Raw genomic sequence first — 27,160 nt, 5'->3', positions numbered from 1 at the left:
AGCTAAGGACCTGATCCTGCAAATCCTTATTCATGCGACAAACCCTTAATTGCCCACATTGTCCTACAGGAGTCAAATGAGTAAATTCAGTGACTGAGGGTTGAAGGATCAGTCTTTGTTCAGACCCTAAATTAGTCTTTCCTTAAGTCAATATAGCACATGCATAAAATGCAGCTATACTGTATGCTAAATATTGTTGCACTAGCTGGTGGATGTAAGATTTCAGTACCTTTTAATATGACAATGATTTTATTGGGTGGCAGGACGGAGAGAGCCAAATCCCTTTAGTCCTCTGTTAAATGATGACAAATAATCTGGGTAGGAGTGGGATTCAGTACACTTGTATGATAAAAATGATCTCTTCCTTTGAATTTGGTTCATATACAGAAACACTTGTAACATGGTTATTTGAAGCACGCAACACACAGTTCTAAAGATTCCTCCTCCTCCCTCCAACCCCCACTACAATGGCTGCTTCAAGATTCCCCTGGATTTTCAGATTCATAGTATTTTGTGATGAGAAATTAGGCCCTACTTGCAATTTATTAAATCCATCCAAACATACAGGCTGAGTATTGGTTTACACTGTCTAACATCTTAACAGTCTGAATGGAAATCATTGGCTTTATTGGTTCAGCTGTACTAATTAACTGGGAAGCATCATGCACATATGGTGCCAGAAGAATAATAATACATTTTATTTATTTGTGTTGAAGATGTAGGCAGTATTTAGGCTGTACAGCTTTGGGGAAGTAAATATACACATATTTTTTCTTTTTCAGAAATTAGGCCTGTTTATTTTAGTAGCTGATCCGCATTTACTCATAGCATCCAGTACACTACATATATAGAAAATGTATTTCAAAATTAATTTTTAATTGCTACAAGGATAAGGGTCATTGAGATTGGGGAAGGTGAAACAAGGGCTTTCAAAGATCCAGGTTCGGCATGGAGGAGAGAATCGGTAGTATTTTAATGCTTTTGCCAGGACATGTTTCTTTAATGTACCCTTAGCCTTCAGTTTATATCAAATGGTTGTTAAAGCCCTCAAGTTTCAGGGCTTGTCAAAGTAGAAGTAAAATGAAATAGCAAAATAGACAGTGTAAATGTCTATCCAGTGGATTATCTTTCAAGCAGGAAAAACACAGCCCGAACAAAATGATTTCTAAAATAACCTGATAAAGTTATGGCCTTTTAAAAATCGTCTGCCATGTTTTATAAAAACAGTGCATTTCTAAAAAGAGTTAACTTTTTAATGCATATGTTGAGGGAGGGAGTTTAGTCTACTGATTTGATATTTAATTCATAAGGTTTTTATCAAAAATATGGGATCGCAAAGGAGGATAATATCCATTGCTTACTTGGCTCTACAAAAGAGCTATTGTCCTTATTTTTTGTCATTTTTAATATGTCATGCATTGAGTTCGTAGGAAATAATAGTGGGGGTGAGGGGTGATTTTCTTAGATAAATGGAATAAGTGAATTGTCAGTGCACTTCATAAAAAAAAAATCTCCAGATGGAAGATGGAGCTCCGGATCATACGGCACTGATATATCTGGTTGTCATTCAACTTAACAGTGAATTGTAAATTATATGTATATTTTTACGTGTGATCTGCCCCTTGTTTGCCCAGTGTGTTTGAAAACTTGTACAAAATAGATAATCACAGTAAAATGAAACATGACGGATCCTGAAATAAGAAACACATCTGAAAGATGTCTGGATCCAAATTTATATTTAATACAGAAAATCTGCATATTATGTTAAAGCTGTGGTCTTGTCAAATATTCTAGACTACTTTTAAAGTCTACCACAAGGTTTTAATACTGGTGGTTTTGTTTTTTCTTTTAGTCATTTGAGCCTTTTGATATCCTCATATGTCAGGTGGGCTAGGAGTGCAGTCTTGCTTGTATAATATTTAGTTGAGCAGCATTCTGAAAGGTTTATAAAGCTTTACTTTTTTTAGTTGAAGTAGTTAATATCTACAACAACAAAAATTTCAGAGAATTATTGTCAAATGAAGATTTAAAGTAGAGAATGACTCAGAACGGATCTAAAGAATGTCAGTGATGAATAGTAGTTCTCTCATTATTGGTCCTATAGTAAGTAAGAGAAAGTGTGTTACTTTCTGACAAATTAGCCAACTGTTACATTTTTAATTCAGTATATAAAGTCATAACTTACCCGTCAACTGGAGGGAAAAAAATTAAATTGCTTCATTGGTATTTAACATCTTTTGTAAAGGTCAATTAATTACAGTATGTGTATATGTGGGAAACAGAAGACTTGAGGAGATATCAAATATTTTGGTTATAACAACGTAGGTGGTGGCTGGACCACTTGCTGATGTCAAAGTTCATTTAGTAGCATGTCGACATGCACATATCTAAAGACTTCAATGCAGGTTCTTTGGTAGTAGAAGAACATTTGGAAGAGAAAATGAATTTTTGCCATTTTTACTTAAGTGGAAATCGGCTGCAAATCTTTCATCATTTTCAAGCTGGAAGATTAATCAGGAGGAGGAGAAAACTGAAGGTAAAGGTCTGCCTGTATCCTAATTTTAAAGCTGATTATTCACTTATCAGCTGTGTCACAGCACACATAACTTATATAAAATCATAACGCCGTTTGGTAGTAAGAGGAGAACTTACAAGACATAGTAAATATATTTTATTAGATGAACCAGTGTGTACACTAAACCTAAACTATTTTAAATTCATATGTTGGATCTTGTGATATAAGTCACTGAGTTAAGTTTTCAATCACAAAGCCAATAAACTATTTGTTGACTTAGCTGCAACTTAGCTGTAACTACTAATTTAGTATGAATTCTTAGCCATTAATTGCAATATTCTATTTGATAGTAGTATTTCTTATAAATTATTAATGAATTGGACTTTAAAGCAAAAATAGTTCATTGAAAGGGGCTCTGTCAGGCAAAAATTTGCCATACATCTCTCCTCCCATCCTACAACAGTGGATTAGGGGACAGCCAACTTTATGGTGCCTCCTACTGGGAAGCAAGGGGGCAACATTTATGAAACTCTGCCCTTGATTACGTTAGCCTCCATTTTTCTTTGCCTCCTCTATGGCGTAGGTTAATCATTGCCTCTGTCTAGATCTGAGCCTTATCCACAGGCTGAGTAGTGCTTACTCACACAAGTTGTCATCAAAGGATTCCAGATACAAAGGGCTTTTGGGTTGCTTCTGTTCATACACAACTGTAACAAAGTGAAAAGACATTGTCAGAGGACAGCAGTGAGATGGGAGCCCCAAAATCAAAAGTCTGATGTGCATGTGATAATTGTTCTTGTATTTTTATTTCTATTTATTGATAAAAAAAATTTTATCATGTAGAAGGTGGCATGGGTGAGGAGGGAAAGGAAAATATACCATACAATGTAAAAAAGAGGAAAGGCTGGAAGAGAGGAGCAGTGTACACATAATGGGAGTGGAGGGTAACAAGGTGGGATGAAAACCTATAATACTCACAGACTTGTACCATTTTAACTAAGGCATGTCTACACATAATTGCACTAGTTCAACGTAAGATGTGATTTTTAAACAAATTTAGTTTAAACCAGTGCAGAAGGTTGTACGTACCTTTATTTTGGCTTAGCTTAAACTATTAGAAACAGGTTTAAAGTAAACTGAAACAAGCTACTCTTAAGCTGCAGTAGCAGTGTTGACAAAGGGATTTGCACCATGTAGTTAAACTAGTGTGAGTTTGTGTGTAGATGCTTATTTCAGTTTGAGTGGCTTAGTTTGGTTTAGCTTAATTTTGTTCTACAGGTTTAATTTAAACAAAAATAAGCCACATTCAATCTGAAATAAGAATGTCTTTGTACAAACTTGCACTAGTTTAACTAAACCAGTTTTAAAACATACATTTAAAACATTTGACCTCCTGAGGTCCCTTCCAACCCTGATATTCTATGATTCTATACCTTTAGTAATTAAATAAGTACAAGTTTGTATGTCGCCAAGGCCTAAGAGCTAGTAGCAGAGGCATTTTGCCTAGGCAGATAGAGAAGAAGATCCACCCTGTCATTGTTTGTCCCCACAAGTGAATGTCCAGTCTCCTGATTCAAACCTATCTCATTCCATGGGATCTGTTATTACTTGTCCACCATGAGTCCCTAGCATTGTAGAGTAGTGCCTAAGAAGTAGAAGGCACAGAACAGGGCTATCACTGTGCAAATTGCCCATGATACATTATAATTGAGGACTAGGGCACGTCATAAGTAAAAACTATTGAGGGTGGTGCAGAGGGGAAATCTTGCATCCAGAGTACCTGAGAGGACTCTGCCAGTACTCTGGGAAAATACATACTGGAGCCCTGCCACCTTTGGGGGCGAGGGCACATGCATCCTACTCCCCCTTTCAAGCAGCTGTCATCCTGGGCGCTTTTGGAGGGCAGAAGGCCAGCACTCCACAATCACACTGTGTGTCTGGCTCCTGCGTGAGGAGCCACAAGAGTGAAGGAGGAGGCTTGGCACAAGTGTCGGGCACAGTCTGGCTCATAGGGTGGTTCTTTTCTACTCGTTCGATACCGATGGAAATTTGATTAAAAAACTCACCACCCTATATTGCTGTTTGCATTTTTTTTACTAATATTGTTCACTTGGTTGTATAACCAATGGGAAATCCCCCCCCCCTTTTCCCTTCCACCAAATAAAAGGGGTTCTTTGAGGTGGTCTCTTGTATATTTCCACTGTTGGATTCTGTTGATTGTGTTGATCTGGGTGCAGAAGGCTTTGGAGCTGAAGATGTCCTATACTGTCCCTTGAATACACAAGTGGTTCTGAAAAAAACTAAGGCCTTGTCTACAGCAGGTATTGCCCCCATTTCAACTAGGGAGGCCAGTTGCACAGGTCTAATCCCCTAGTGTAGACAGGGTAAACTGCTATAAGGTGATCTCAAGCAGGGAGCAAGCTGTAACTGCACATGGTAGCTTTGTCTGTCTACACTAGAGAATTGCATTTGCATAGCTATGTTGTTGGCTTGCAGCATGACAAATCATCAGTGTAGACACGGCCTAGCTCCAGTGTTTACTCAATCAAGTGAGAATGGAGACTAGTTACCATTTCAGTACCTGGGTTGTAAAGTCCTAGCACACAGCACCAGTTTAGGGATTGACATCTTGCGGCAGACCAGACACCTGATATGGACAACTGACTTGAGAAAAATAGAGGGGCAAGAGGCATACCTTTTTAAATCTGGATTTATTAGGATCTGACTCAGTTTTGATAGTAGGAACTAGCCCAAATCCCCAAGTGCACAATGGCACACAAATACTAAAATTGCCTAAAAATGATACTGTAAAATAAGTAAAAGCTAACTATATACAACTATTTTTTGAGAGAAATGACAAGAAGTCTGACAAAAACAGACTTCACGCATAGGAACGGTTCCTCTGATCACGGAAGAGAAGGAATTGAGACGGTTGTTGGCTGCACCTTCTTATATGGCCTTGGGCACTAAATGTTCAGTGCCCCAGGAAGGTGTTTGAGTGGCACCTTCCAGGCATGTCTCTTCTAGAAGTTTCTGAAGCTCTGAGGTGCCAGGTGCACATCCCAACTGTGAGACTATGCAGAGGCAACACTTGAAGAACTACAGTTACTGGTAAGTAACTTCTCTTTGTGGAGTGCTTTAGAACTGACCTTTAAAGCACCAGCTGAGCAATATATTTCAGTTTTCAGTTGTATGTGAATGAATTGAAGGGTTTCACTTTTATTTTCTTATTTAAAAAAAACATGCTTGCCTGAGAATTCAACAGCCCTTGCTCTTCAAAGAGATGGCTTTTTTTTTAAAAGTATAATTTTGTTCAGACAGTTATTCCCATTATTAGTCATTCCTGCAAGAAGATGTGCACACCACAGCTGCCTGAAAGCTGGTTGGTTTACCATCAGTCAGATAAGATGTAGATGATGCTGAGTGGCAAAGGAAAGTGGAAATGGCAAAATCTAGGAATATTCAAAACTGAGGGAGCCTGCCCACCCATTGATAAAACAGTTAACAATCTCTGAGTTTTACTCAACTAATTGCTGCCCTGGATTCTTAGCTAAGTGATCAGGGATGCCTTTTCCAACTTTGACTGAGAGTGCCTTTTCCTACCAGTTTAGGCTAGACTACTGCAGCACATAATAGTAAAGTTCATTTGGAAACATAATGCAGCTACCTGCCTCCAAGCAAGATGGATTGGCAAAAACATTACACTTGTTCTCTGCACAGGATGCCAGTTAACTTTTGCGTGAAATCAAAATACTGGATATGACCTACATAACCCCTATGTAGGCTTGGAGGCTGGTGCACCCTGTATGACCTGCCACACCACCTGCACTCATCCAGAATCCTTAACCTACCAAATCTAAGGGTGAGGCTAACGGGAGCCAGGAGCACATGGCATTTCCAATGTTAGGTCCTCTCCTTAGAAGTTTACTTCTGCCAGAAATACATCTGCATTCCAGTCTGGCCATGTTCAAAAAGCACAGCTCCATTCATCCTGTTCACAAACTGCTGGCTGTGGTACCCAAAAATAAGCCTGCTGGCAAGGAATTTTCACTCTTTATTTTTTAAAGTTGCTGTGTGGCAATGGCATGTAGTGATTTTATGTCCTATACTTGCGCAATGTCTAACTACAGAACCTATGCCGGCATAGCCTTGTTGGAACAGCTAAGCCAGCTTAAACTCCCACTGTAGTAGATGCAGCCTATGCTGACAGAGAAGGTTTTCCTGTCAGTGTAGGAATGCCACCTTCCTGAACAATGTTAGCGATGTCAATGAAAGCACTTTTCCGTTGTAGCTCTGCTAGTCAGGGATGTGGATATTTTCATACCCCTAAACAATGTAGCTACGCTGATACAACTTTAAGGGTAGACTATGTTTGGGACATTCCTTTCGCTTTTTAACTTACTCCTGTAAAGTGATCCATATCCCTAAGTGTGGTGAGTGTCATAACTGTAGTGAATAGATAAGATCAGCAGTAGAAAGTAATACCGAGTTCTACATTCAGCAATATTACCCCATTCCAATGATTTCCCCCCAGCACTTCTCACAGTGAATAATTACTAAACTTACCTTCCACAGCCACAAAAAGATTATTTGTAAATATTCTTTCAAGTAATGTCTTGTACTGTTACAGTTCTGGAGGAGGGGTTATTACAAATTTTATGAAGACCTGCAAAAACCTCCCCATTTTTAAAATATATTTATATATATTCATGATCGACTCTTCACCACTGTATCTCAGTGTGTATTATACTATGGCCATACAGTTTAAAACTGTTAGTGTGAACTATAGCAAGAAATTTAATATTTGATGGAACAATAATTCAGATAACTAAAAAGGAACAAAAACGGCAACAACTCTTCCCTCCCTCCCTTTCTGGTAAGCTGAAGTGAATTTAATTTTTAAGTGATAAAAGTTTGTAGTAACTAGATGGTTGCACACAGCTTACTAAACTAAAATCAGAGGGATTATTAAATGAAATACCATGAATGGTGATAACACAGACCTACCTGACTAAACAGAAATGCAGAGATTTTTCAGAAAATATGGGTTTCTACAGCCAGACTTCCGTGGAAGGAAATAAAACAACAATGGAAAAACTTGTCTGCAGTGTTGTGATAGCTGTGTTGGTCCCAGGATGTTAGAGGCAAAGTGGGTGAGATAATATCTTTGATGGGACCAGGCTCTATTGGTGAGAGAGACACAAGCTTTCAAGCTCGCACATAGCTCTTCGTCAGGCCTCGGAAATGTACTCAGGAGTGTCACAGGTAAATACAAGGTGAAATAAACTGTACAGCTTAAATAGTTAACACATTTCAAGGGATACAGTGGGTGAGGTAATATCTTTTATTGTACCAGCTTTGTCTCTAATATCCTGGGATCAACACAGTTACAATTACACTGCATGCAACATATTTAGAGGGCTCATTCACGGTGAAGTAGCCAGTCATAGGAAGAAAAGGGGAGGGGGGTGAGCTCAGGGCAGGGGCGGAGTTAATGGGTGATTGTTGTAATGAATCAAATTTTGAATATTTTTCTTAAAATGGTTTAGTGCAGTGTCCTTTAAATAAATAAGTATTTAAGGTAATATTCAGTAGGTATTTTCAAGTCACTGAGCTATCTGTATAAAATTTGAATTAGAAGTAAACACAAGTTTGTGCTTGAGAAATCCTATTAACTTCCAAGTTCTATAATCAAGAAGTCTCCTTAGGTAGAAATTTTTAGTTGCCACAATTTAAGATGTAGACTGAATTGTTAAGTATTGTGAAATTTTAAAGTTTGTTTCCTCATTTTCTGGTGTCTGCTGATCTGGAGAATTATCTCTCTTGACTCAGAAATTTTTACGTCTTCAGTAGTAATGCCAGTGCCACAGAATAAAAGATGCTACAGCATCTTTTTCACAACACTACATCGGTTGAACAATTTCAGAAGCTGAAATTTTATATTTGACAATGTTTTACTTTAGGGTGGGGGTTGGTTTTTTTTTTTCCATTGGCACAATGCCAAGGCAGCCTGCAACGACCCACCCTAAGCAGCCTGATGTTAGACTAAATATGGGAAGTAAGGGATTGAGCACAGTATTAACTTTCAAGCTCTGTTTCCTTTTTTCTATTAAAGTGCTGATGAACAAGTATTTAACTCCCTTCCTGTTAATATATAGGGTAGAGAGAGATGCCTTCATTATCACTTCCACAATAATGGAGAAAGTTACCCATAATACAACTCAGATGAGTGTGTGTGCGTGTGTGTGTAATATATATATTTAAAATCTAGCCGTACTCAATGCTGTTCAGGTAATAATTTTTGACTTTAGTATGAAGTATCTTTTAAAAAGAATTTGATAGCATGCTTACCTAAAATGTGTCAAAACACCACAGACTTCACTTAATATAATTTAAAACTGATTCCTTAATTCAGCTTGGCTCATTTTGAACCTGGTACATTTATAAAACATCATGAATATTTTTTAGCTATAGGAGTAACTAACAAATAAATACTCCTAAATTTGCATATACATTTTATGTATGTATACTCCTAAATTTGCATAAATATTTTTTAGCCAAATGACAGTACTTGAAGGAAAATTTGCAGTAAGATAAATTTTTTCTGTTGAATGAGCTGTCTTAATTATTGCTGTGTAACTTTTTACAGTTTGATTAGCTTTTATTCAGTGTTAAAATTCTCCAGCACCGGAGGGAAAAAAAAATCCTTTGTTATTATCAGATACTAAATTCTTCCCAAACAAAGCAGCTATCTCTTACATGGTAAAAATACAAAGTCATTGCAGTTTTACATCAGATCATGATTTTTATATCAGACTTCTAAAGTTTTCATAATGGGGAGGGAAAAACACTTCTAAGGTTCCAGAGCTTAGTGTTTGAAATATTTACTTTGAAAAAAGCAATTAATAATATCACATATTGCTTTTAGACCCTCCTGAAAATTCTAGTCAACATAGAGTTTAATATGGGGTGATTAAATATCTATGCTTTTGTGGATGATGATTATAAAAGGATTTTATTCAGTTTTGAGTCTGATCAGATATTTCAATGGAATTACTATACTACAACCACTAGGAATCTGGACCAAAATAGGAATCTATGAGCCTCCCTTATGATGCACGTTGAGGCTTATCACATCTCACTTCATTTGTCAAGCACTATTACATAATTTAATTTAAAATGTCTGTTGGACAAAAGATTAACATTTTCAAAGCAGCTGTTGTGTTTAATTATTGTGAATGTTATAACTACTAGGTCAAAAAGGCACTTCTTAAGGGAAATATGGATGGTTCAGGAACATCATTAATACCTAAAAACATTTGTTTTATCCCCATTGTTCTGTGGACATCACGTTTTCCCTCAGCAAAAACAGATTTTTTTAAAAAATAGGTGAACCACAGAAAGGGCAAAATCTAGAAAAACAGCTAACCACATCTGTCTTTGTAAGTAGAAGACAAAAATCTTAACACCTCTTAAGCTTTCAGACGGTGGACGGATACTGGGCTGGATGGACCTTTGGTCTGACCCGGTACGGCCTTTCTTATGTTCTTATGTTCTTAAATGCCAGAATGCTGGGACTGGTGCATTTCTATAAAATTAATCCCTTCAGCCATAGACATTCATATTTTAGAATTGTTTAATTGGATAATTTGCATATCACACTGTTTAGCCACATCACTTGTCCCGGCCTGAAGAAGTTTACAATCTAAGTTAGACAAATGGTGCTAGAGGGGGTTGGGAGGATGATGGTGGCAAAAATATTTGTGTATGTTTTATATTCACAAGGTCATGAGTATGTATTAAGCTACAACAGGATCAAAAGTCATATTTGAGATATAGAAGTATATTAAATCTTCCATAATTTTCTGTTGGGTAAAATGCTTTTGGGCTGACACAGGTAACTGAATTTCATATGTGTTCTGAAAATCCTTACACAAATATTGCAACATTGAGAAACCTGCATAAAATTGCTAAATATGAACCATTTATAATTGCATACAAAAGAGTCCTGTTGGTAAATATGACTTCTTCCTCATTTTAAATATTCTACACAATACTTACAAATATAGCAAATACAAACAAACCTCTCCAGAATAGCCTTTTATTTTATTTCTGCAACTGTAATATACCAGTCAGGAAGTGCTGAGTCATTCACTGTTATCACGAGTAATATAGCAGCACTGCTCAGATTTCCCAAAAGTCTTGGCACTGAGGAGGACTCAAGGTTTCACCCAGTTTGTTTTCAAATCCCAGATGTGCTCTGTCTCACTTTGTACTAGGGTGACCAGATAGCAAGTGTGAAAAATCGGGATGGGGGTTGGGGGTAATAGGCACCTATATAAGAAAAAGGCCCAAATATCGGGATTGTCCCTATAAAATCGGGATATCTGGTCACCCTACTTTGTACTGAGTCACAGAAACTTGCTTCTGCCCCTTTTTACTGAAAGCAATAAGAAAAGATATGTACTCAAAATGAGTCAGAAGTTCAATAAACCAAGAAAGAAGGTCTGGAAGTGTTAGTTTACATGGCTCTTGGGTATATTTGCCTCTCCTGTTCCCAAGACTTCTGACTGTTGAATGAAGTATCTGGGCTTTCTGCGTCCATTAATTCTGAGTCTGTTTGTTTTGGCCAAACTCAGATGGTAGGAAACCCTTCTCTGTCTAGTTTCTAGGCTGAATATATGTTTTGGTACCATGGAAGTGCTTAGGTACCACAAAGAAGGTACTGTGGAAACCTCTAAGATAATCTTTGTCAATGAAGGAACTAAATCAATGAAGGTTCATCATATTAGACTGTTGGGCCCTTCTCCTCACTTCCCAGTCTATATATAAGTATTAGGTATTACTATTATTTCATAGTTCCTATACATCCTGACTTTGGCTAATATTGTCCCAGTATATCAAAAAATGGGACAGCGATAGTTACAGTAAATCATTTTCAGGACAAAAAATTACTCTAGTTCACTCAATGGAGAAATTCAGTCATTCATTCCTCTTGATCACACTCAAGATGTCAAAAGGAAGTTGTTTCATCCTGGACTGGAAATGGTCACATTTTGCCCCCACAAGATTCAGGAAGGAGTCACTTGGAATGTGATTATTGACTGAGCGAGTGTAACTAATGTGGCGCCTGTGGATCTTCAAGATGCTTACATTCATGTGCCAATAGCTACTTCCAACTACAATATTGTGACATCTGGTTTATTAGAGCATCAGTTCCCTGAGTTCCGATGAAAGTGTTTCGTAACAGACCATCTAAAGAAGGTGTGGGCTTGTCTCTTTGTGGCTCTAGAGATAATGGAACTTTTTCAACATAGTGTCAAACAAGTCCAAAAGTCTGTCTGTCTTACCCAGGAGGTTACACATCTTGGAGTCCATTTCAAAAGAGATGGAAACATATTTATCCTAAGAGTCTGACTTTGCTGCTGCTTTCTGATTCTATTGCAGTGGGTGTGGAGGGTAAAGAACAAAACGTGTTGGGTCTCCTGATAACTTGTCTTGAGGGCATTCTATGGGAGAGGTCCAGGAAGTGTACCAAATCCTCAAAGATAAACTTGACTTCTTCGCTTAAATCTTATATTTAGAAGTCCTACTTGTTTAAGTGTTCTGTATCATTAGAAGGGTCCACATTATAACTAGTCTAGCTACTTCTAGTCTGAGAGGGGAAGCGTAAAGTCACAGCTTGGTCTTCCCAGCATTCCTTCAGAAGGAAGAAATAGAATGACATTTCAGGAGTTGTTCCTGAGTAATCTCCCACATCCTCAGTCCTTCACATAATGGACTATTCGTTGTATCATAAAAGATCCAGGATGGTGGTGTAGCAATTAGAATTGTTATCTGTAAATGATGATGTTTCTGTATGTAATATCCCAATGTGGAACTGTCCTTACCTGCTTTTGCTGATTTTCTTGATCCTGCTGTGCTGAATCATTCCCTAACAGGTCCAGGAATTATAGCATGGACACATTTGTCACCACCTTATGTCCCCAAGTGGAGTTGTTGCACAGTTGAGAATTGGGGCCTTCGCTTGCATAATCTTATATCTTTTCCTGACATCAGATTGCCTGTCTAATATCTTACAGCTTTGCAGTGGCAGAGGGAGAGGTCAGCAATTAGAAAAACTTGAAGTTAAATAAAAACTTACTAATAACTTGTTAGAGATGTCAGATTATTTCACTTACTTTCAACTGGAGCGATTAGAATGAAAGACTGTATGAAAGTTCAGTGCAGCAAACAGTGCCTAACGCAGTCCTTAAATCATGTTTATGTAAAGGAAAAGTAATTGATTTTTTTAAAACTATGTTTAGTTCAGTAAAATTCAGTCAAGCTCTTGGAAATGATTCACCACTGTGAATTCGTTCTCTCAAATTTACAAAATCTAGACAATAACTACATGTACTGGAATAAGTGTTAAGTAAATTGTTATAACTTGATTATTTAATTCAGATAGTAATATGTGGTACACTGAATGTTCAAAAAGCACTGGTAAAGTTTTTTTCATTCTCATGCAAGTTGAATATTAATATCTGATTGTTAATGAAACCCATGTCTGGACTGTTTGAGGGTGGTATAGCTTTTTAAATGTTTTGTAAATATTGTGATATATCCTCATAATTTTTCTTTGAGAATCTTAAAGGAGTTTGTCTGAAATGAAGTAATCTCAATCTCCATACTCAGCCTCCTCTTTGTATGGAATATATTCTGTCCAGTGTTTTAAATACTCAGTTTATTCCAAACCAAGCTAAGATATACCTATGCACTCTTTTTTTTCCATATTTTAATAAAGCCAGTGAAAGTTTAAGACTTGTGAGCTCGTAATAGGTTGTATGACACAAACTGAAGTTGATGCCTGTTTGAAAATTAGACTGTTTGGAGGCATTATTTCCCAGACTGTTCTTTCTGAATGAATAACTGGTTTTCATTAGTAGGATCATGTCTCCCATCTAAATGAATATCAAAAGTAATAATAAAATTATCAAATCTGTTGCAGAATGAAGATATTAAGTGTAATACAATTTTTTTAAATATTTGTAAAGCTTCTTCGGTATACTTAGGTATTACTGTACATGGCCATTTATTTTATAGCCGTATATTTATTGTTTTTCTGTTTGTTTTAACAGCCCAGAAGGAAGAGAAGAAGAATGAGGATAAACCCATAGAACCTACTACAGCATCAAAGAAAGGGGTTGCTTCACCTTCTACAGTCGAGAAACAGACGTCTTCCCTGTCCAAAAACCTTGGTCCAAAGAAGTCCCCATCATTTACTAGCACTTCACTAACTAAACACCCAACTAAATATTCTGCTGCGAGCTTCAAAGGTGTAATTCCTAAGAAATCTTGGCTTTCATCAGGCAATGTTTCCTCTTCAAAACAGTCACCTCTTTCCCATGGTTCACCATCAGTTTCCAAAAAATCAGTTGTGTCTTCCAATTTACCTGGAGGGTTTAGAAAAACAGCAATGTCTTCCACTTCAGCTACGTCTGCCATTGCACAAGCAAAAGGAGCAGCTAACCCCACTCAATCACAACCCAACTCTCAAATTCGACAAAATATACGACGATCCCTCAAAGAAATTTTATGGAAAAGGTGGGAATTCAACACACGTACTTTGTTCAGTAACAACTCACTTAACGTTGCAGTTATGTTCCTAAAAAATGCGACTTTAAGCGAAATGATGTTAAGCGAATCCAGTTTCCCCATATGGGGGAGGGGGAGAGGTTAGGTTCCAGGAAAATGTTTTTCACCAGACAAAAAACTAATTCTATAACACACTCTCTCTCTCTCCATTTTAAACAATTTAATACTGTTCACAGCTATGATGATTGTGAAGCTTGGTTGAGGTGGTGAAGTTAGAGGGTGGGATCCCAGGGAATGCCTTGCTGCTAAATCAGTGGTGGTCAATTTTTTGTACGGGTGACCCCTTTCACATAGCAAGCCTCTGAGTGTGACACCCCCCCATAAATTAAAAATACTTTTCAATATATTTTACACCATTATAAATGCTGGAGGCAAAGCAGCTCGCAACCCCTCATGTAATAACCTCATGACTCCCTGTGGGGTCCCGACCCCCAGTTTGAGAACCCCGGTGCTAAATGATGAACTAGCACTTGGCTGAGCCCTCAAGGGTTAATACATTGTTAATGTAGCCTCACATTCTACAAGGGAGCAGGAATGGCGGGGAGGGGAGATAGCGTAGCAGACAGAGACAGACATACACCTTGTGTGTGGGAGAGAGAGAGAGATACACTCTGCCCCTTTAAGTAAGCTGACCTACTCTTAAGTGCATTGTCTTTTTAAGTGTCAGGAGTTGAGAGAGCAGCTGCTGCCCCAGGCTCTCTCTGTCCCTGTCCCCGCCCTGTTCTATATGGAGAAGAAGGGGTAAGCAGGGTGTAGGAGCAGGGGGAGGGGACATTAGTCCCCCTCTCCCCCCCATAGCAAGCAAGAGGCTCAGGGAGCTGCTCCAAGGCAGAGGGTAGGAGCAACACATGGCAGTGCGGGGAGGGACAGCTGCAATTGCTAGCCTGCTGGCAGCTGCTGCTCAGGGAACTTAGGGGAATGGGGAGCTGATGGGGGGCTGCCGGTCCACCCTGGTTCCAAGCCCCTACCAGCTAGCTGCAACAGGCTGCTCTTCCTGCAAGCAGTGGACAAAGCAGGCAGCTGCCAAACAAGGTTAGAAGGAAGCATTGCACAACTTTAAATGAGCATGTTCCCTAATTGATCAGCAACGAAACAACTTTAACCAGGATAACTTTAAGTGAGTTACTATAAAGGCATTAACAAACTTTGAAATAAATGTTTAGACTGCACTGCTCTTTAACAGTGATAAGGAGGCAGTGACTTCATGCTTCAAGTGAAATAGCTGACATAAGCTTAACGTTAAAGTGAACTAAAGAAAGTTTGGTGATGTCTCACATTCGGAGGTAAAATTTCCAAATGCACAGAATCAGAATTGAATGTTAAATGTTCTTAAAGGGCAGGGGGAAAAACCTGAAGTATTATGATGGCAATTTTAATATGAAGTCTTAAATCACAACATAGAAACTTTTATAATGCAGTTGTTACTAAGTTAAAATCTAAAGAAAATATATAGAATACAGTATGATTAATTTACTATCCTGTTGCCAAAGGATAAAAGCATGTGATGTATAGGTTTACCCCTTCCCTTATCCCCCCTGCAAGAAAAAATAGTAGTAATCACACCATTTAAAAACGAATCAGTTACTGACAAACACTAAAGCACCATGTAATTTCAAACTATTGCTAATTAGTTTTAAAATTAAAAAAAACAACAAATCAGAGATGGTTACACAAACAAGTACAATGTCATCTTAACTTTTCCTCTTTAGTGGTAGGGAAACTAACTTATTGTAGTTCCCTTGAAAAGTGAAAACAAAAATACTTGTCTGGAGAATATTGCCTCTAAGGCCTTGAACCTGTAAACCTTTAAGTACGTGATTAACTTCATGCATGTGAGTAGCCTCACTGAATTCACAATTATTATTTTTTGAGATTTTATTCACAATTAAAATTGCCAAACTTATTTAATATCAATGTTGTATTTAGAGGAAGTATAATAATAATTATTTTTTTTTTGTACAGAGTCAATGATAGTGACGATCTTGTCATGACAGAGAGTGAAGTGGGCAAGATAGCACTGAATATTGAAAAGGAAATGTTTAATTTGTTTCAAGTTACAGACAACCGATATAAAAGTAAATATCGCAGTATCATGTTCAATCTTAAGGACCCAAAAAATCAGGTTTGTGTTCTTAAACGCTGGGTATATGCTAAAATATATGAAACCTCTTTGACACTTAACATTTTTAATTTCCATCTGCAAAACTCTACTAGCTCTAACTTTTGAGGCTGTAGAACTTACCCGAAGTCATTCCAAAATCATTCACATCTTGACTGAAAAGAAGTGATTTTCAAAATGTCTTTGTGTGTGACTCATTAATTCCTAGCAAGCTTGGTTACTTTGTTTGATTCAGAATACAATACTGCTTATAATGATATATTGGGCAAAGGTGGCAAGAAATTCCAACTCTCTCTACCTTTCTGGCATTGTGTGACGCGTTGGATGACTTCAGCTAGAGTGGATCCACAGATTCACTGGAGATTAACAGAATGATGATTCTTTTAAAACATGAATTGAATGCTTGTGAAAATGTAGACTTGAGAGCAGAGTAAGCTGAGGTCCTTTTTTATTTACAGAACAGGTATAGCATAGGTAGTGGTAGTGCAAGCTTTCCTCACACCACTTTGGAAATGCAGTTCACCTTACACTAGAGGATTACTTTTAGTGATCAGAAAATAGTTCATCTGTATGCCCATTCAAGCCTTAGTATCTGTTCATACTAAGCCTTTTCAATTTTGCTTACACCTAGTTAGTACCTTTTAATATGGAGTTCATAAATTAAGGAATAAAGTTCATTCTTCTGCAAGAAGAATCTGCTTTACTAGTTATCTAACTCTTGGTATTCTTCAACATAGCAGTAAAGTAGGTTTTTGTTTCAGGGACTTTTCCATCGTGTTCTTCGTGAAGAGATTTCTTTGTCAAAGCTAGTGAGAATGAAGCCAGAAGAACTTCTCTCCAAAGAGCTGTCTGTGTGGAAAGAGAAACCAATCAAATCAGTAAGTAATGTAATTCTGTTTATCATGTATTCACATAGGAATTGTTGATGGGTTTGTGATGTTAATAAATGACTTTCCAGAGTCACCTGCACAAAAGTTTGTTTGTTAACATTTGCTGAGAGTGAGAATTTTGGCAGACCAATACATTTTGTAGCCATCAGTGATTATTGAAATAATAGGTAATAGGGTACAAAGTAGGGTACATTTGTAATTAACTATTTCAACATAGGTAAAAGTACATATGTGAGTTTTTGATGTTAGAATATAATTTTATGCTTTTCTTAGATAACAGAGTCAAGAAGTAAATCTCATGAAAGCAAGAAGTCAGTCATAAAACAGGAAAACATACCAGATGTAAATATGGAAGATTCTCCACCAGTGTCTGACTCAGATGTAAGTATAAACAGTTGTTTAAGGGCTGAACCACTGAGGAAAATATGACAACTAGTTCTGCAAACAATTCATCAAAAATGAGTGTTTCTAAATATGTAAAATAACCATTTGTTTTTTACAAGGATTTGCATTTTAATTTTAGGAGTGCACCAAGCTTAATGATGGGCATACTACTGCAGACAGTCTTTAAAATCAGGCGCTAAATATTTATCTACCTTTGATGCTCATTTTTAAAAGATATTAATTTTTAGAAGTGATCTTTGTTTCTGAAGAGTTGATCTATGCTTTCTGATAACTTTCCGTATGAAAACACAATCGATAATATCACAGTTTGCTTGCTGGGAAAACTTCTGATTTGATGGGACATATTTTTGATGTCAGATGGGGACTGAGAGCAGAACAACTCTTAAAAAAGAGAGCTCTTGATTTCCTGTGATATGGCCTTACTAAAGACTGACGGGGGGGAAAGAAACACAGGTAAAGTGATAATGTATAAAGAATGTTTTCAAAATACAATGCCTTTTCAAAGATGCTGAGGCCAAATGACTTTTTAAGGTTTTTGTTGTTAAAACAACTAAAATTCAAACTATGGATTCCAAAGGCTTTGATATATTTGAAATTAATGAACAACCAGTCATTTTTGTTTTTGTATTTGTTCATTTTTAGGAGCAGCAAGAATCAACCCGAGATGCACCAGAGAAAAGTAGTGCTCCCCTTCTGGATATTTTTAGCAGTATGTTAAAGGACACAACAAGTCAGCATCGAGCCCATCTTTTTGACCTGAACTGCAAAATCTGTACAGGTATACATAATGTTCAGTTTAGAGATCATGTCAATTTAGTGTTTCATATAAGATTTCTTATGTGCAAAGGGCCAGTCCAACACTCACTGAAGTCAGTGGGAAGATGTCTATTGACTTCGGTAGGCTAGGACCAAGCCCATGTTGAATAAACTGGTCCTTTTTATAGTTGTGTAGAATTAATTGATATAATTATCTTTTTGTATTTAGACCACCTTAGCTCTACTTAGTTATTTATTTAGTATAGGTAGTAAACTCTATTTTCTGTTTTGAGAGAGAGAGAGAGAGAAAAGAATGCTTAGCTGCAGATGCTATATAAATTATTTGATTTTTCTTTCCAGCATGATTTATTATACAAGTAACAATAAATAAAACTTTCGTTTGTCTCATTTAAAGGTCAGATTTCAGCATCTGATGATGAACCAGCACCAAAGAAATCAAAATTGTCAATGACTTCTGCTAAAAAGATGGAGACACAATCAAAGCCAGAAATAAAGCCAAAGTATGAAAGTTCTACATCAACTTTAGCTCCTGAAACAGAGGCAGTATCTGAAAACACAACAGAAACTCTTGGATCTGTAACAGAAACAGTCTCTCAGTCAGTCTTGGAAACAACGTACTTTCCTACAACACAGGGGCATAATAATGCAGAATCTACTTTGCCTGAAGAGGTCTCCATTTATCCTACTTCTTGCATTGCAGGAGTTGTCACTACAGTAACTGTATCTGGCAGGGACCCCAGAACGGCAATGAGCAGTTCATCTGGTACTGTGACCTCAGCATCGCATTCCAGCCCTGTGCCTGACAAAGTTTCCATGGTGGAATCCAGACAGGAAATATCAAAATCTGTTTTAACAGCTCCTAAATCAATATTAACAAAACCATCATCCTCACCAGATCCAAGATATTTGACAGTTCCACCATCACCAAATATCAAGTGTGTAAATTTCATAGTAAACCAACCTCTTGAGCCTTTGACATTACTGTTTTCTACCAATAATATGTTTTTTCTATATTAAGAAGAAAGGCAGTTCAGATTTTAAAATGACCTCTCTCAGAAAATCTTTTGATTTATCATCCCCTCATTTTTCCTCTCCAGATGGCATACTCTGCCTACATTAAAAGTAAAGGGTGTTATAAATGTGGGATAATGGGTATATAAACTTTAGTATAAATAGAGAGAATCAGTGGAGTTACTCCAAATTTACATGGGCATAGCTAAGAGCAGAATTTCATCCTAAAATTAAAATATTCTTAGATTTGATTTTGGGGGGTGGTTGGAAATTGTCTCACTAATTGATCAATTTAGTAAAAGGACAAGGTCACTTGCATTCAATATGCATAACAGGGAAAACAAACATACCCTATTATAATTTAGATGAAATACTTTTTTTTGTTTTTGTTTGCTTTTCATTTTATTTTCAGTAGCTCCTTGCATTCTTTCACCAGGATTCAGTTAATTCCCAAGCTTAATTTAGATAATAATTATTTGGATTCTTAGTAGAATTAGATGTTTAAATTTTCTCGGAATATCTATTCACTTGTTTAAAATGCCTAAATAGTTGAGGAGTGGAGAGAGGCAGAAGAAAAAAAGGAAAGTGTCATATCTAACCTTTTTCTCTCCCCTGATTTTGTTTTGCAGCACCACAGAGTCACGGTCCCCTCAGGATGGAGATACTGCCCTCTTTCTTTCTCGTCTCAGTACCATTTGGAAAGGATTTATTAATATGCAAAGTGTGGCCAAGTTTGTCACTAAAGCATATCCTGTCTCTGGGTGTTTTGAATATCTTAGTGAGGTTAGAACAGATGTTTGTATGTATAGAATACATCTATATCTTTCACTTGTTACAAGGATTCAGGTCACTTGTTAAATATTGCTACACTGAAATTATTACAACACTAAATGGCATCACTTTACTAAAAGGAAAAACTATCTGTTTGGCTCAATATGTCAGTGTGAAAGTTTTGGACTTAGGAAGCATTTTAATGATGAATAAACTACAAAAAGTAGATAGTTTACATTACAACTGTCACTGAGCATAGGGTGGGTATCTATTTGGTATAAAACAAGCAGACAGTTCTGATACTGACTAGAGATGGTCAAATAATAATTGCAAAAATTGTCAAAATTATTAAGCAATATTTTTGAACAAGTTATTCAACAATTTACTTTTAAATTATTCACCTTGCTCTAATACTGAACTTAACATTAGAATATTTGCACTATGGGCACTCTGTGCAAAACTACTTCTGAGCTTTTTAAATACTGGTAGCAAGTATAAAAATTGCTTTATATTTGAATACATAAACAAAATACTTAATACTTTTAGAATAGCAATTATAATTTCAAACAATGCATCTTTTACCTTTTTTAAATATTTTACTGCACTGAACAAAACAGATTGTTTTCTGTTAAGGAACTAATTTTTTTTTATTATTATAATCTCCTATTACTAGGGGACCACAAAAACTGTAAAGTTAAGACTGATGTTGTCTTAAACCTTCCTTCTTTTGCACCTGTAATATCGAACAATATGAGTAGGATTTTCAAAAACACTTGGCATTGGCCTAACTCTGCTCCCATTGAAGTCAGTGGGAGTTTTACTATTGACTTCCTTGGAAACAGAGTTAGGCCAATTCTGGAAACTTTTTTGAAAATCCCACCCTGCATCTAGAAATTAGGCCATCAGGGCCGGATCCAGTGCTCATTGAAGTCAACAGAAAGATGCCCAGTGACTTCACTGAGCACTGGATTAAGTCTCAGCTGTGTATGTGGTTCCCACTAAAGTTGGAAAATTTCTGTTGTGGATCCAGTAGGCCTATATTAAAAGTCCAGTTTTCAGTGTTGTTTTTGATCTGTCTGACTCTTGGCCGTCAGACTTTTAAATATGTAATATATGTAGGGCATCTGTTTTTCAGGGTTTAGAAATGTCATTATGGGGGGAGTGTTATTTTTAATAATTCTTTAGTTTTATGTATCTGTCCAAAATCAGGGTTTTTCCATGTTGTCTGTTCGGATACACTGCATTGAGTAATGAATATTATATAAATTACTCATTACAATAACACATACTTCGGAATGTTCCCTAGTGTCCTGTTTCAAATAGCGATATTTTAAAGCGCACTCACACCGTCTACATGGGCCACTTAATGCACAACACACTGCGCTTTAGAAATTCCCCCCCTACCCCCCATAGTCCACATCACTGCTTTGAGTAGACAAGCCCTTAGTACTCAGTAAGCCTATCCAGTGTTTTTCTGGTGTTTATTCGATAAACACTACTTTCATTTTTAAATTTATGTATAATTTTTTTCTCTTTTGCCTTGGATGCATTTTATTGGTTATCATCACCAAAAGCCTCAAATCGCAAGCCCTAAATTTATGGCAATTTGTGCATATGTTCAGACAAACTGCTGTTCCACTCAAAATAGAGACTTCACATTTAAAGAAAAATATAACTTTTTGTTTTTTACAATAATTCTTTTTGGAACAAGTTCTGTAGTTCTAAAACAAGAAGCCCATTTTAAAAACCGTAAGAATTATTTAGTTATTAAAAGGCTTCAGCATCCTTAGGTTCCTCTAAGAGCTAAAAATGGCCTTGTTTTGGTTTCAGTCCCTGAATTGATGTTTTGAGGGATCTATGACTGTCTTAAGTCACTCTTGGCATGGAAAAAGCAGCAGTTTAAAAAATGGACTTTGCATAAAACTTACTTAGAGGCACAATTAAAAAAAAAAATTTTCAGGCCAGGTTTGAAAAGTATGATCTTCTGGTATTAGATTAGATAGACCACTAGTCTGATCCACTATGGCATTATATGGTCCTCTGAGAAGTGAGATATTGCACTTTTTATTATTTGTAATTGAATAAAAACAAATGGTAGAGATATATTTTATTTCTGGGAGTATGCAGATTTGAGTGACCTTGTACAAAAAAGTTTGCATTTGTTAATATCAGAACAGATTGGAAACTTTCTCCCTTTTTAAAGCACATTTTATGAGGGTATTTATGTTATATTGTCTGTCAAAATATAAATGTGTTTTTAGGGCATGACTTTATTATTTTTACTTGTAATATGGGAGCCATGGTGATAATCACTTACAGTATTTGTACTGATAAAATTTCCTGTAGCATTCTGACTGAGAGACCCTAACTAGAACACTCATGGCTCGTATTCATGGGGCATAACATTCTGTTAAATTGCAAGTAAGGAGAAGAATTTATACTGCTATACTGGGAATTAGGGTGTTAAAAAATTCACTTGTGTATAGAAAGAGGTGCTTACCTGCTTAGTGCAAAGCAAATGAGCAGATTTAGCTAATGGTGCATATGAAAGTCCTTCAACGTTCATTGTCATTCTGGACTGCCTTTTTCCTTGTAATATACTGTCACCCTCCCAGTAATGTGCAATAACTACATTCACCTTGCAGTTAAGAAATAGGCAGTCTCATATTAAAATGCACTGCATCACCTAAGTCATAAAAGGCAGGCTAAAATATTATAATGTTATAGCCTCCTGTTTCTGGAGCATAGCATCCAATAGGCTATTGGGATGGGGCAATCTGCATTGCTTTTAAACAACATTTTGTGTGTTTATGATGCTTTCTCATATTACCGTGTAATACTTCTTGTTTAGGATTTACCAGATACAATTCATATTGGTGGGAGGATCTCACCGAAGACAGTCTGGGATTATGTTGGCAAACTCAAATCTTCCCTTTCTAAGGTACTCACTTAAAATCCTATGTTTAGCAGTGAAGAAGAAAACTAATTTTATAAAACATAATAATAGAATCCTAGAAATGTAGGTCTGGAAGAGACCTTAAGAAGTTTTCAAGTCCATCCCCCTGTACTGAGGCAAAACTGAATAGATGTAGACCATACCTGACAGATGTTTGTCCACCCTGTTCTTAAAAACCTCCAATGATGGGAATTCTACAACCTCTCTTAGAAGCCTATTCTAGCGCTTAACTACACTTCTAAAGTTTTTTCTAATATCTAACCTAAATCTCCCTTGCTGCAGATTAAGCCTATTACTTCTTATCCTACCTTAAGTGGACATGGAGAATTGATCACCATCCTCTTTATAACAGCCATTAACATATTTGAAGACAGTTATCAGGTCCCTCCATGCCCATTTTTTTAACTTTTCCTCATTGATCAGGGGTTCTAAACTTTTTATCATTTTTGTTGCTTTTCTCTGGAGTCTCTTCAATTTGTCCACATCTTTCCTAAAGTGTGGTGGCCAGAATTCAACACAGTACTCCAGCTGAAGCCTCAGTAGTGCTGACTAGAGCAGGACGTCCTGTTAATACACGCCATAATGATATTGGCTTTTTTTGCAACTGCATTACATTGTTGACTCGTATTCAATTTGTAATCCACTATATTCCCATATCCAGCACTACTACCACCTAGTCAGTTATTCCCTATTGCATATTCATGCGTTTGATTTGTCCTTCCTAAGTGTAGTACTTTGCACTTGTCTTCATTGGCAGTTCTGATATAGTTTTAATTTGCTAAGCCTCCAATATTATCTGAGATGATGCCCAGGAATCCAGTGGAAACATTTAAAAGTTAATATTTTTTAAATTGGATTTATTGAAGAAAAATGTAAATTTGTGTATTTTGAGCATCTTAACCATTTTGATCCTCTACAATGTTGAATGGCTCAAATGCCTTACTTACTGCTCTTCTGTGAGTAAATGAGTGAACCAAGAGAATTTAGTTCTTTAGTGTTAAATATTTATTTTCAAGTTTAAAAGAGGAAAAGGGATTATGTAATGTAGGCAAGAGGCTTTACTATTAAAAACACTTTGATGGAAATGGAAAATCCATGCCTTTCAATATTAATATTTGTCATGATGCATCACAGTAAGTGTATTCCCATCATCAGTATTACTGGAATGCTCAGACTACTGATTTATTAAGAGGCAATATTTAGATGCAAGATAGACAAGTAATGTTTGTTTTCAAAATCGTGTAGGGCTTAAAACTAATTCTATTTTTAATTTAAAATAATAGTTTTAAGCACAGATATATTCGTTTCAATTACAGTATTGCCCTAATGTAGACAATTGGTGTTGATTATTGCCACAATTTATGGAATATTGTTTTTCTTTTAATTAAAAGTGAAGTACTTTCCAATGTCGTAACATCCCATTTAGCACTTCATTTGCTAGTTTAGCACTAGATCAACAATTTCCCCTTGTACTTTTGTATTGTAGGAACTGTGCTTGATTCGTTTCCACCCTGCAACAGAAGAAGAGGAAGTTGCCTATATTTCTCTCTACTCCTATTTTAGCAGTCGTGGTCGCTTTGGTGTTGTAGCTAATAACAACAGACACGTGAAGGACCTCTACTTGATCCCGCTGAGTGCTAAGGACCCAATTCCATCCAAACTCTTGCCCTTTGAGGGACCAGGTAAGCACACAATTTGTGGGAGGCTAAATGGTACCCAAAATTAAATCATAATTTCAAACATTCTAACCAAGACAAATGATGTTACTGATTTTAGGTGTAATACATGCCCTCAAGTAAGTACCAATGGAAAAGTAGTTCATTATTTAAAAATAGTTCTAAAAATGAAACCTGTAATTTGGGAGTAGCAATAAGTAAACTCTTTGCCCCAAAGATAAAATAACCTGTAATCAATACAGTCCTTTCGGCAGTAGGCTTGGCTTACCCATTATTATGAGCATAAATTTATCCATAAAACTTGGTATATAGAACAATCATTATATAAAAACACCACTGCCCACACATATCAGCACCAAGCCAGCAGGAAATTCCAACTTTGGAAAGCACAGGAATCAAGATATCTACTCAAATGAAAGGTAATGTTTGCAACAACTTCACAGCATCATCATCTCACTCTAACTATGACTTTTTTCCTGCATGCTTGTGTTCTAATGGACATTGGAAACTCCAGCTAAATCACTAAATGTCAAAGACTGGCTTGGGTTAAAAAAAAAAAAAAAAAAGAAGCCATTTTCCCACTCCATAGGAATGTAGTCTAGTTGCACAATGGGTAGTTACAAATGGGTGAAGGAAGATTACATTATCACAATCCTGATCATTCTCATATATATTTTCTTTCATACTGTTTTTGCGTGGGAGGGAGGGCAGGCAGAGGGAGTAAAATTCAGCTTCAGTTTGCTCCTCTCTCTGTGTGGTAGGCCTGATGACTGAGTGAAGAAGTAAGAATGAGGGGAGTGTGAATTCATTCTTCAGATAGCACTTTTTATACTGACTTGAATTTGATGTCTTCTAAAACTGAGGTTGAAGGAGGAGCATAAATTCAGTCACTAAACAAGAATTTGTTTTTGACACAAGGTAGCAGCTCAAGAGGCTAAAAGAGTGCAAGTTGAGATCCAGGCAGCACTCAGTTGTTGTTCTGGTGTGTTTGCAAAATGCTTTAAAGAATGAACATCAAGGACCCAGATCCTGCAGTATGCTGAGCACCTTTCTTGAGAAGCTGAATGACCTCAACTTCCATATGCTCATAGGATTAGGACCCAACTAAACACTAAAATGTTCTCAACAACCTCATTAAACACACATAATGGAGTGTTTCATATTTGGGCCAGCTCTTTGTGCCAAGTGTAAAAAATATATTTTGGTGCCACTCCCTTCCTGTCTCTCCCACACCATCTTAGAGAAGCCTATTCTGAAAATTCTCAGCCTTTGATAGTGGGGAAGAAATGCTAGCTGTGTAACCATCCATGAAGGGGACATACTCCTGGTCCCCATTCTTGGACTGCAACAAAAGGGGCAGTGTCTATTCCTACCTATCAGGTACTTATATGGCCCCCATTATCGTAGTATTTGAACACCTCACAATCTTTAATGTATTTATCCTCACTAGGCCTCTGTGAGGTAGCGGAAGCACTGCTATCCTTACTTAGTTCCCCAGCTGTAAAATAACAGAGGCACAAAGTTATGTGCCCAAGGTCACACAGAAAATCTTTGAATCAGGGAACTGAATCTGGGTCTCTGGAGTCCCAGGCTGGCAACCGAACCATTGGACCACTCTTCTTAGCACACAAAAAAATTCCTACACTCAAAGTGCCTTCCCCTGTGGACCATGATGAACAAGAGGAATAGGACTGGCCCATCAGTCAGCCCGAAGGAGCCCACAGTCCTTTGTAGTGTATTTAAGTGTATCTTAGGGGAGCACTTAAATAATCTACGCCTAGTACCTTCTTTGTTTGACCTTTGATTTTTCTCTAGCTTTGTAAGTTTTCTTTTTCAATTAATTTTAATTAGTTTTCTCTGATCTGGAGAATTTGGTAAATGTGGATAAATCAATGCTTTTAAATCTTCTTAGTAGGAACTTGCAGATATCACACATGGGCCTTTTGTGGGCCTTCTGCACTGGAGTGAATTATACCCAAGACGAGTTCACAAATTGATTAGCCTCTAGTCGGACAAAGGTTACGGTTCTAAATTCTAAAATTAAGTCTTTCTCAAATACTAGAATTAAGGAATACCATGGATAAAATACATGGAAATTACAACCAGCTATTGTTTTAAAATCAACATTATTTTTATAGAACATCTGTCCCTTCACAAATATAAAGTATTAAGAGGGTTGGTTGGCTGGGTTTTTTTGGGAGGGTGGTGGGGGGAGTGGGGGTTGACCAAGATTTTCAAAAGTGACATGATTTGAGTACCTCAGTTTAGGTTTCTGAACTAGACATTCAAGGGGCCTAATTTTAACATCACTTTCTGAAAATCAGGTCCCTTTAAGGTCTCATGTTGGGCACTCAAAATCACTAGTTACTTTTGAAAATCTGGGCCTTTTACTTTTTTTTTGTC

At 36.9% G+C, this 27,160-nt stretch overlaps 1 protein-coding gene across 11 annotated transcripts in view; it reads left to right on the top strand.

The window, feature by feature from the left end:
- Nucleotides 1-27,160, top strand: part of DIDO1 (death inducer-obliterator 1) — a 95,372-nt gene that overhangs the window by 53,381 nt on the left and 14,831 nt on the right. For 10 of the 11 annotated variants that reach the window (XM_039497692.1, XM_039497690.1, XM_039497689.1 and 7 more), the window contains 9 exons: nt 13,636-14,101; nt 16,115-16,274; nt 17,033-17,149; nt 17,435-17,542; nt 18,209-18,344; nt 18,738-19,278; nt 19,984-20,137; nt 22,977-23,066; nt 24,568-24,763. In XM_039497692.1, coding sequence (XP_039353626.1) covers nt 13,636-14,101; nt 16,115-16,274; nt 17,033-17,149; nt 17,435-17,542; nt 18,209-18,344; nt 18,738-19,278; nt 19,984-20,137; nt 22,977-23,066; nt 24,568-24,763 — 1,968 coding nt within the window. Of the gene's footprint in view, nt 1-13,635; nt 14,102-16,114; nt 16,275-17,032; nt 17,150-17,434; nt 17,543-18,208; nt 18,345-18,737; nt 19,279-19,983; nt 20,138-22,976; nt 23,067-24,567; nt 24,764-25,675; nt 26,939-27,160 lie in introns of those variants that run through there. The other variant, XM_039497700.1, reaches the window with a different exon arrangement.

The sequence above is a fragment of the Mauremys reevesii genome, linkage group 13 (assembly GCF_016161935.1).
Source record: "Mauremys reevesii isolate NIE-2019 linkage group 13, ASM1616193v1, whole genome shotgun sequence".
NCBI classification, from domain to species: domain Eukaryota; kingdom Metazoa; phylum Chordata; order Testudines; family Geoemydidae; genus Mauremys; species Mauremys reevesii.
Note: the sequence above shows the minus strand (reverse complement) of the source record. Positions and strands in the feature narration are given on the sequence as shown.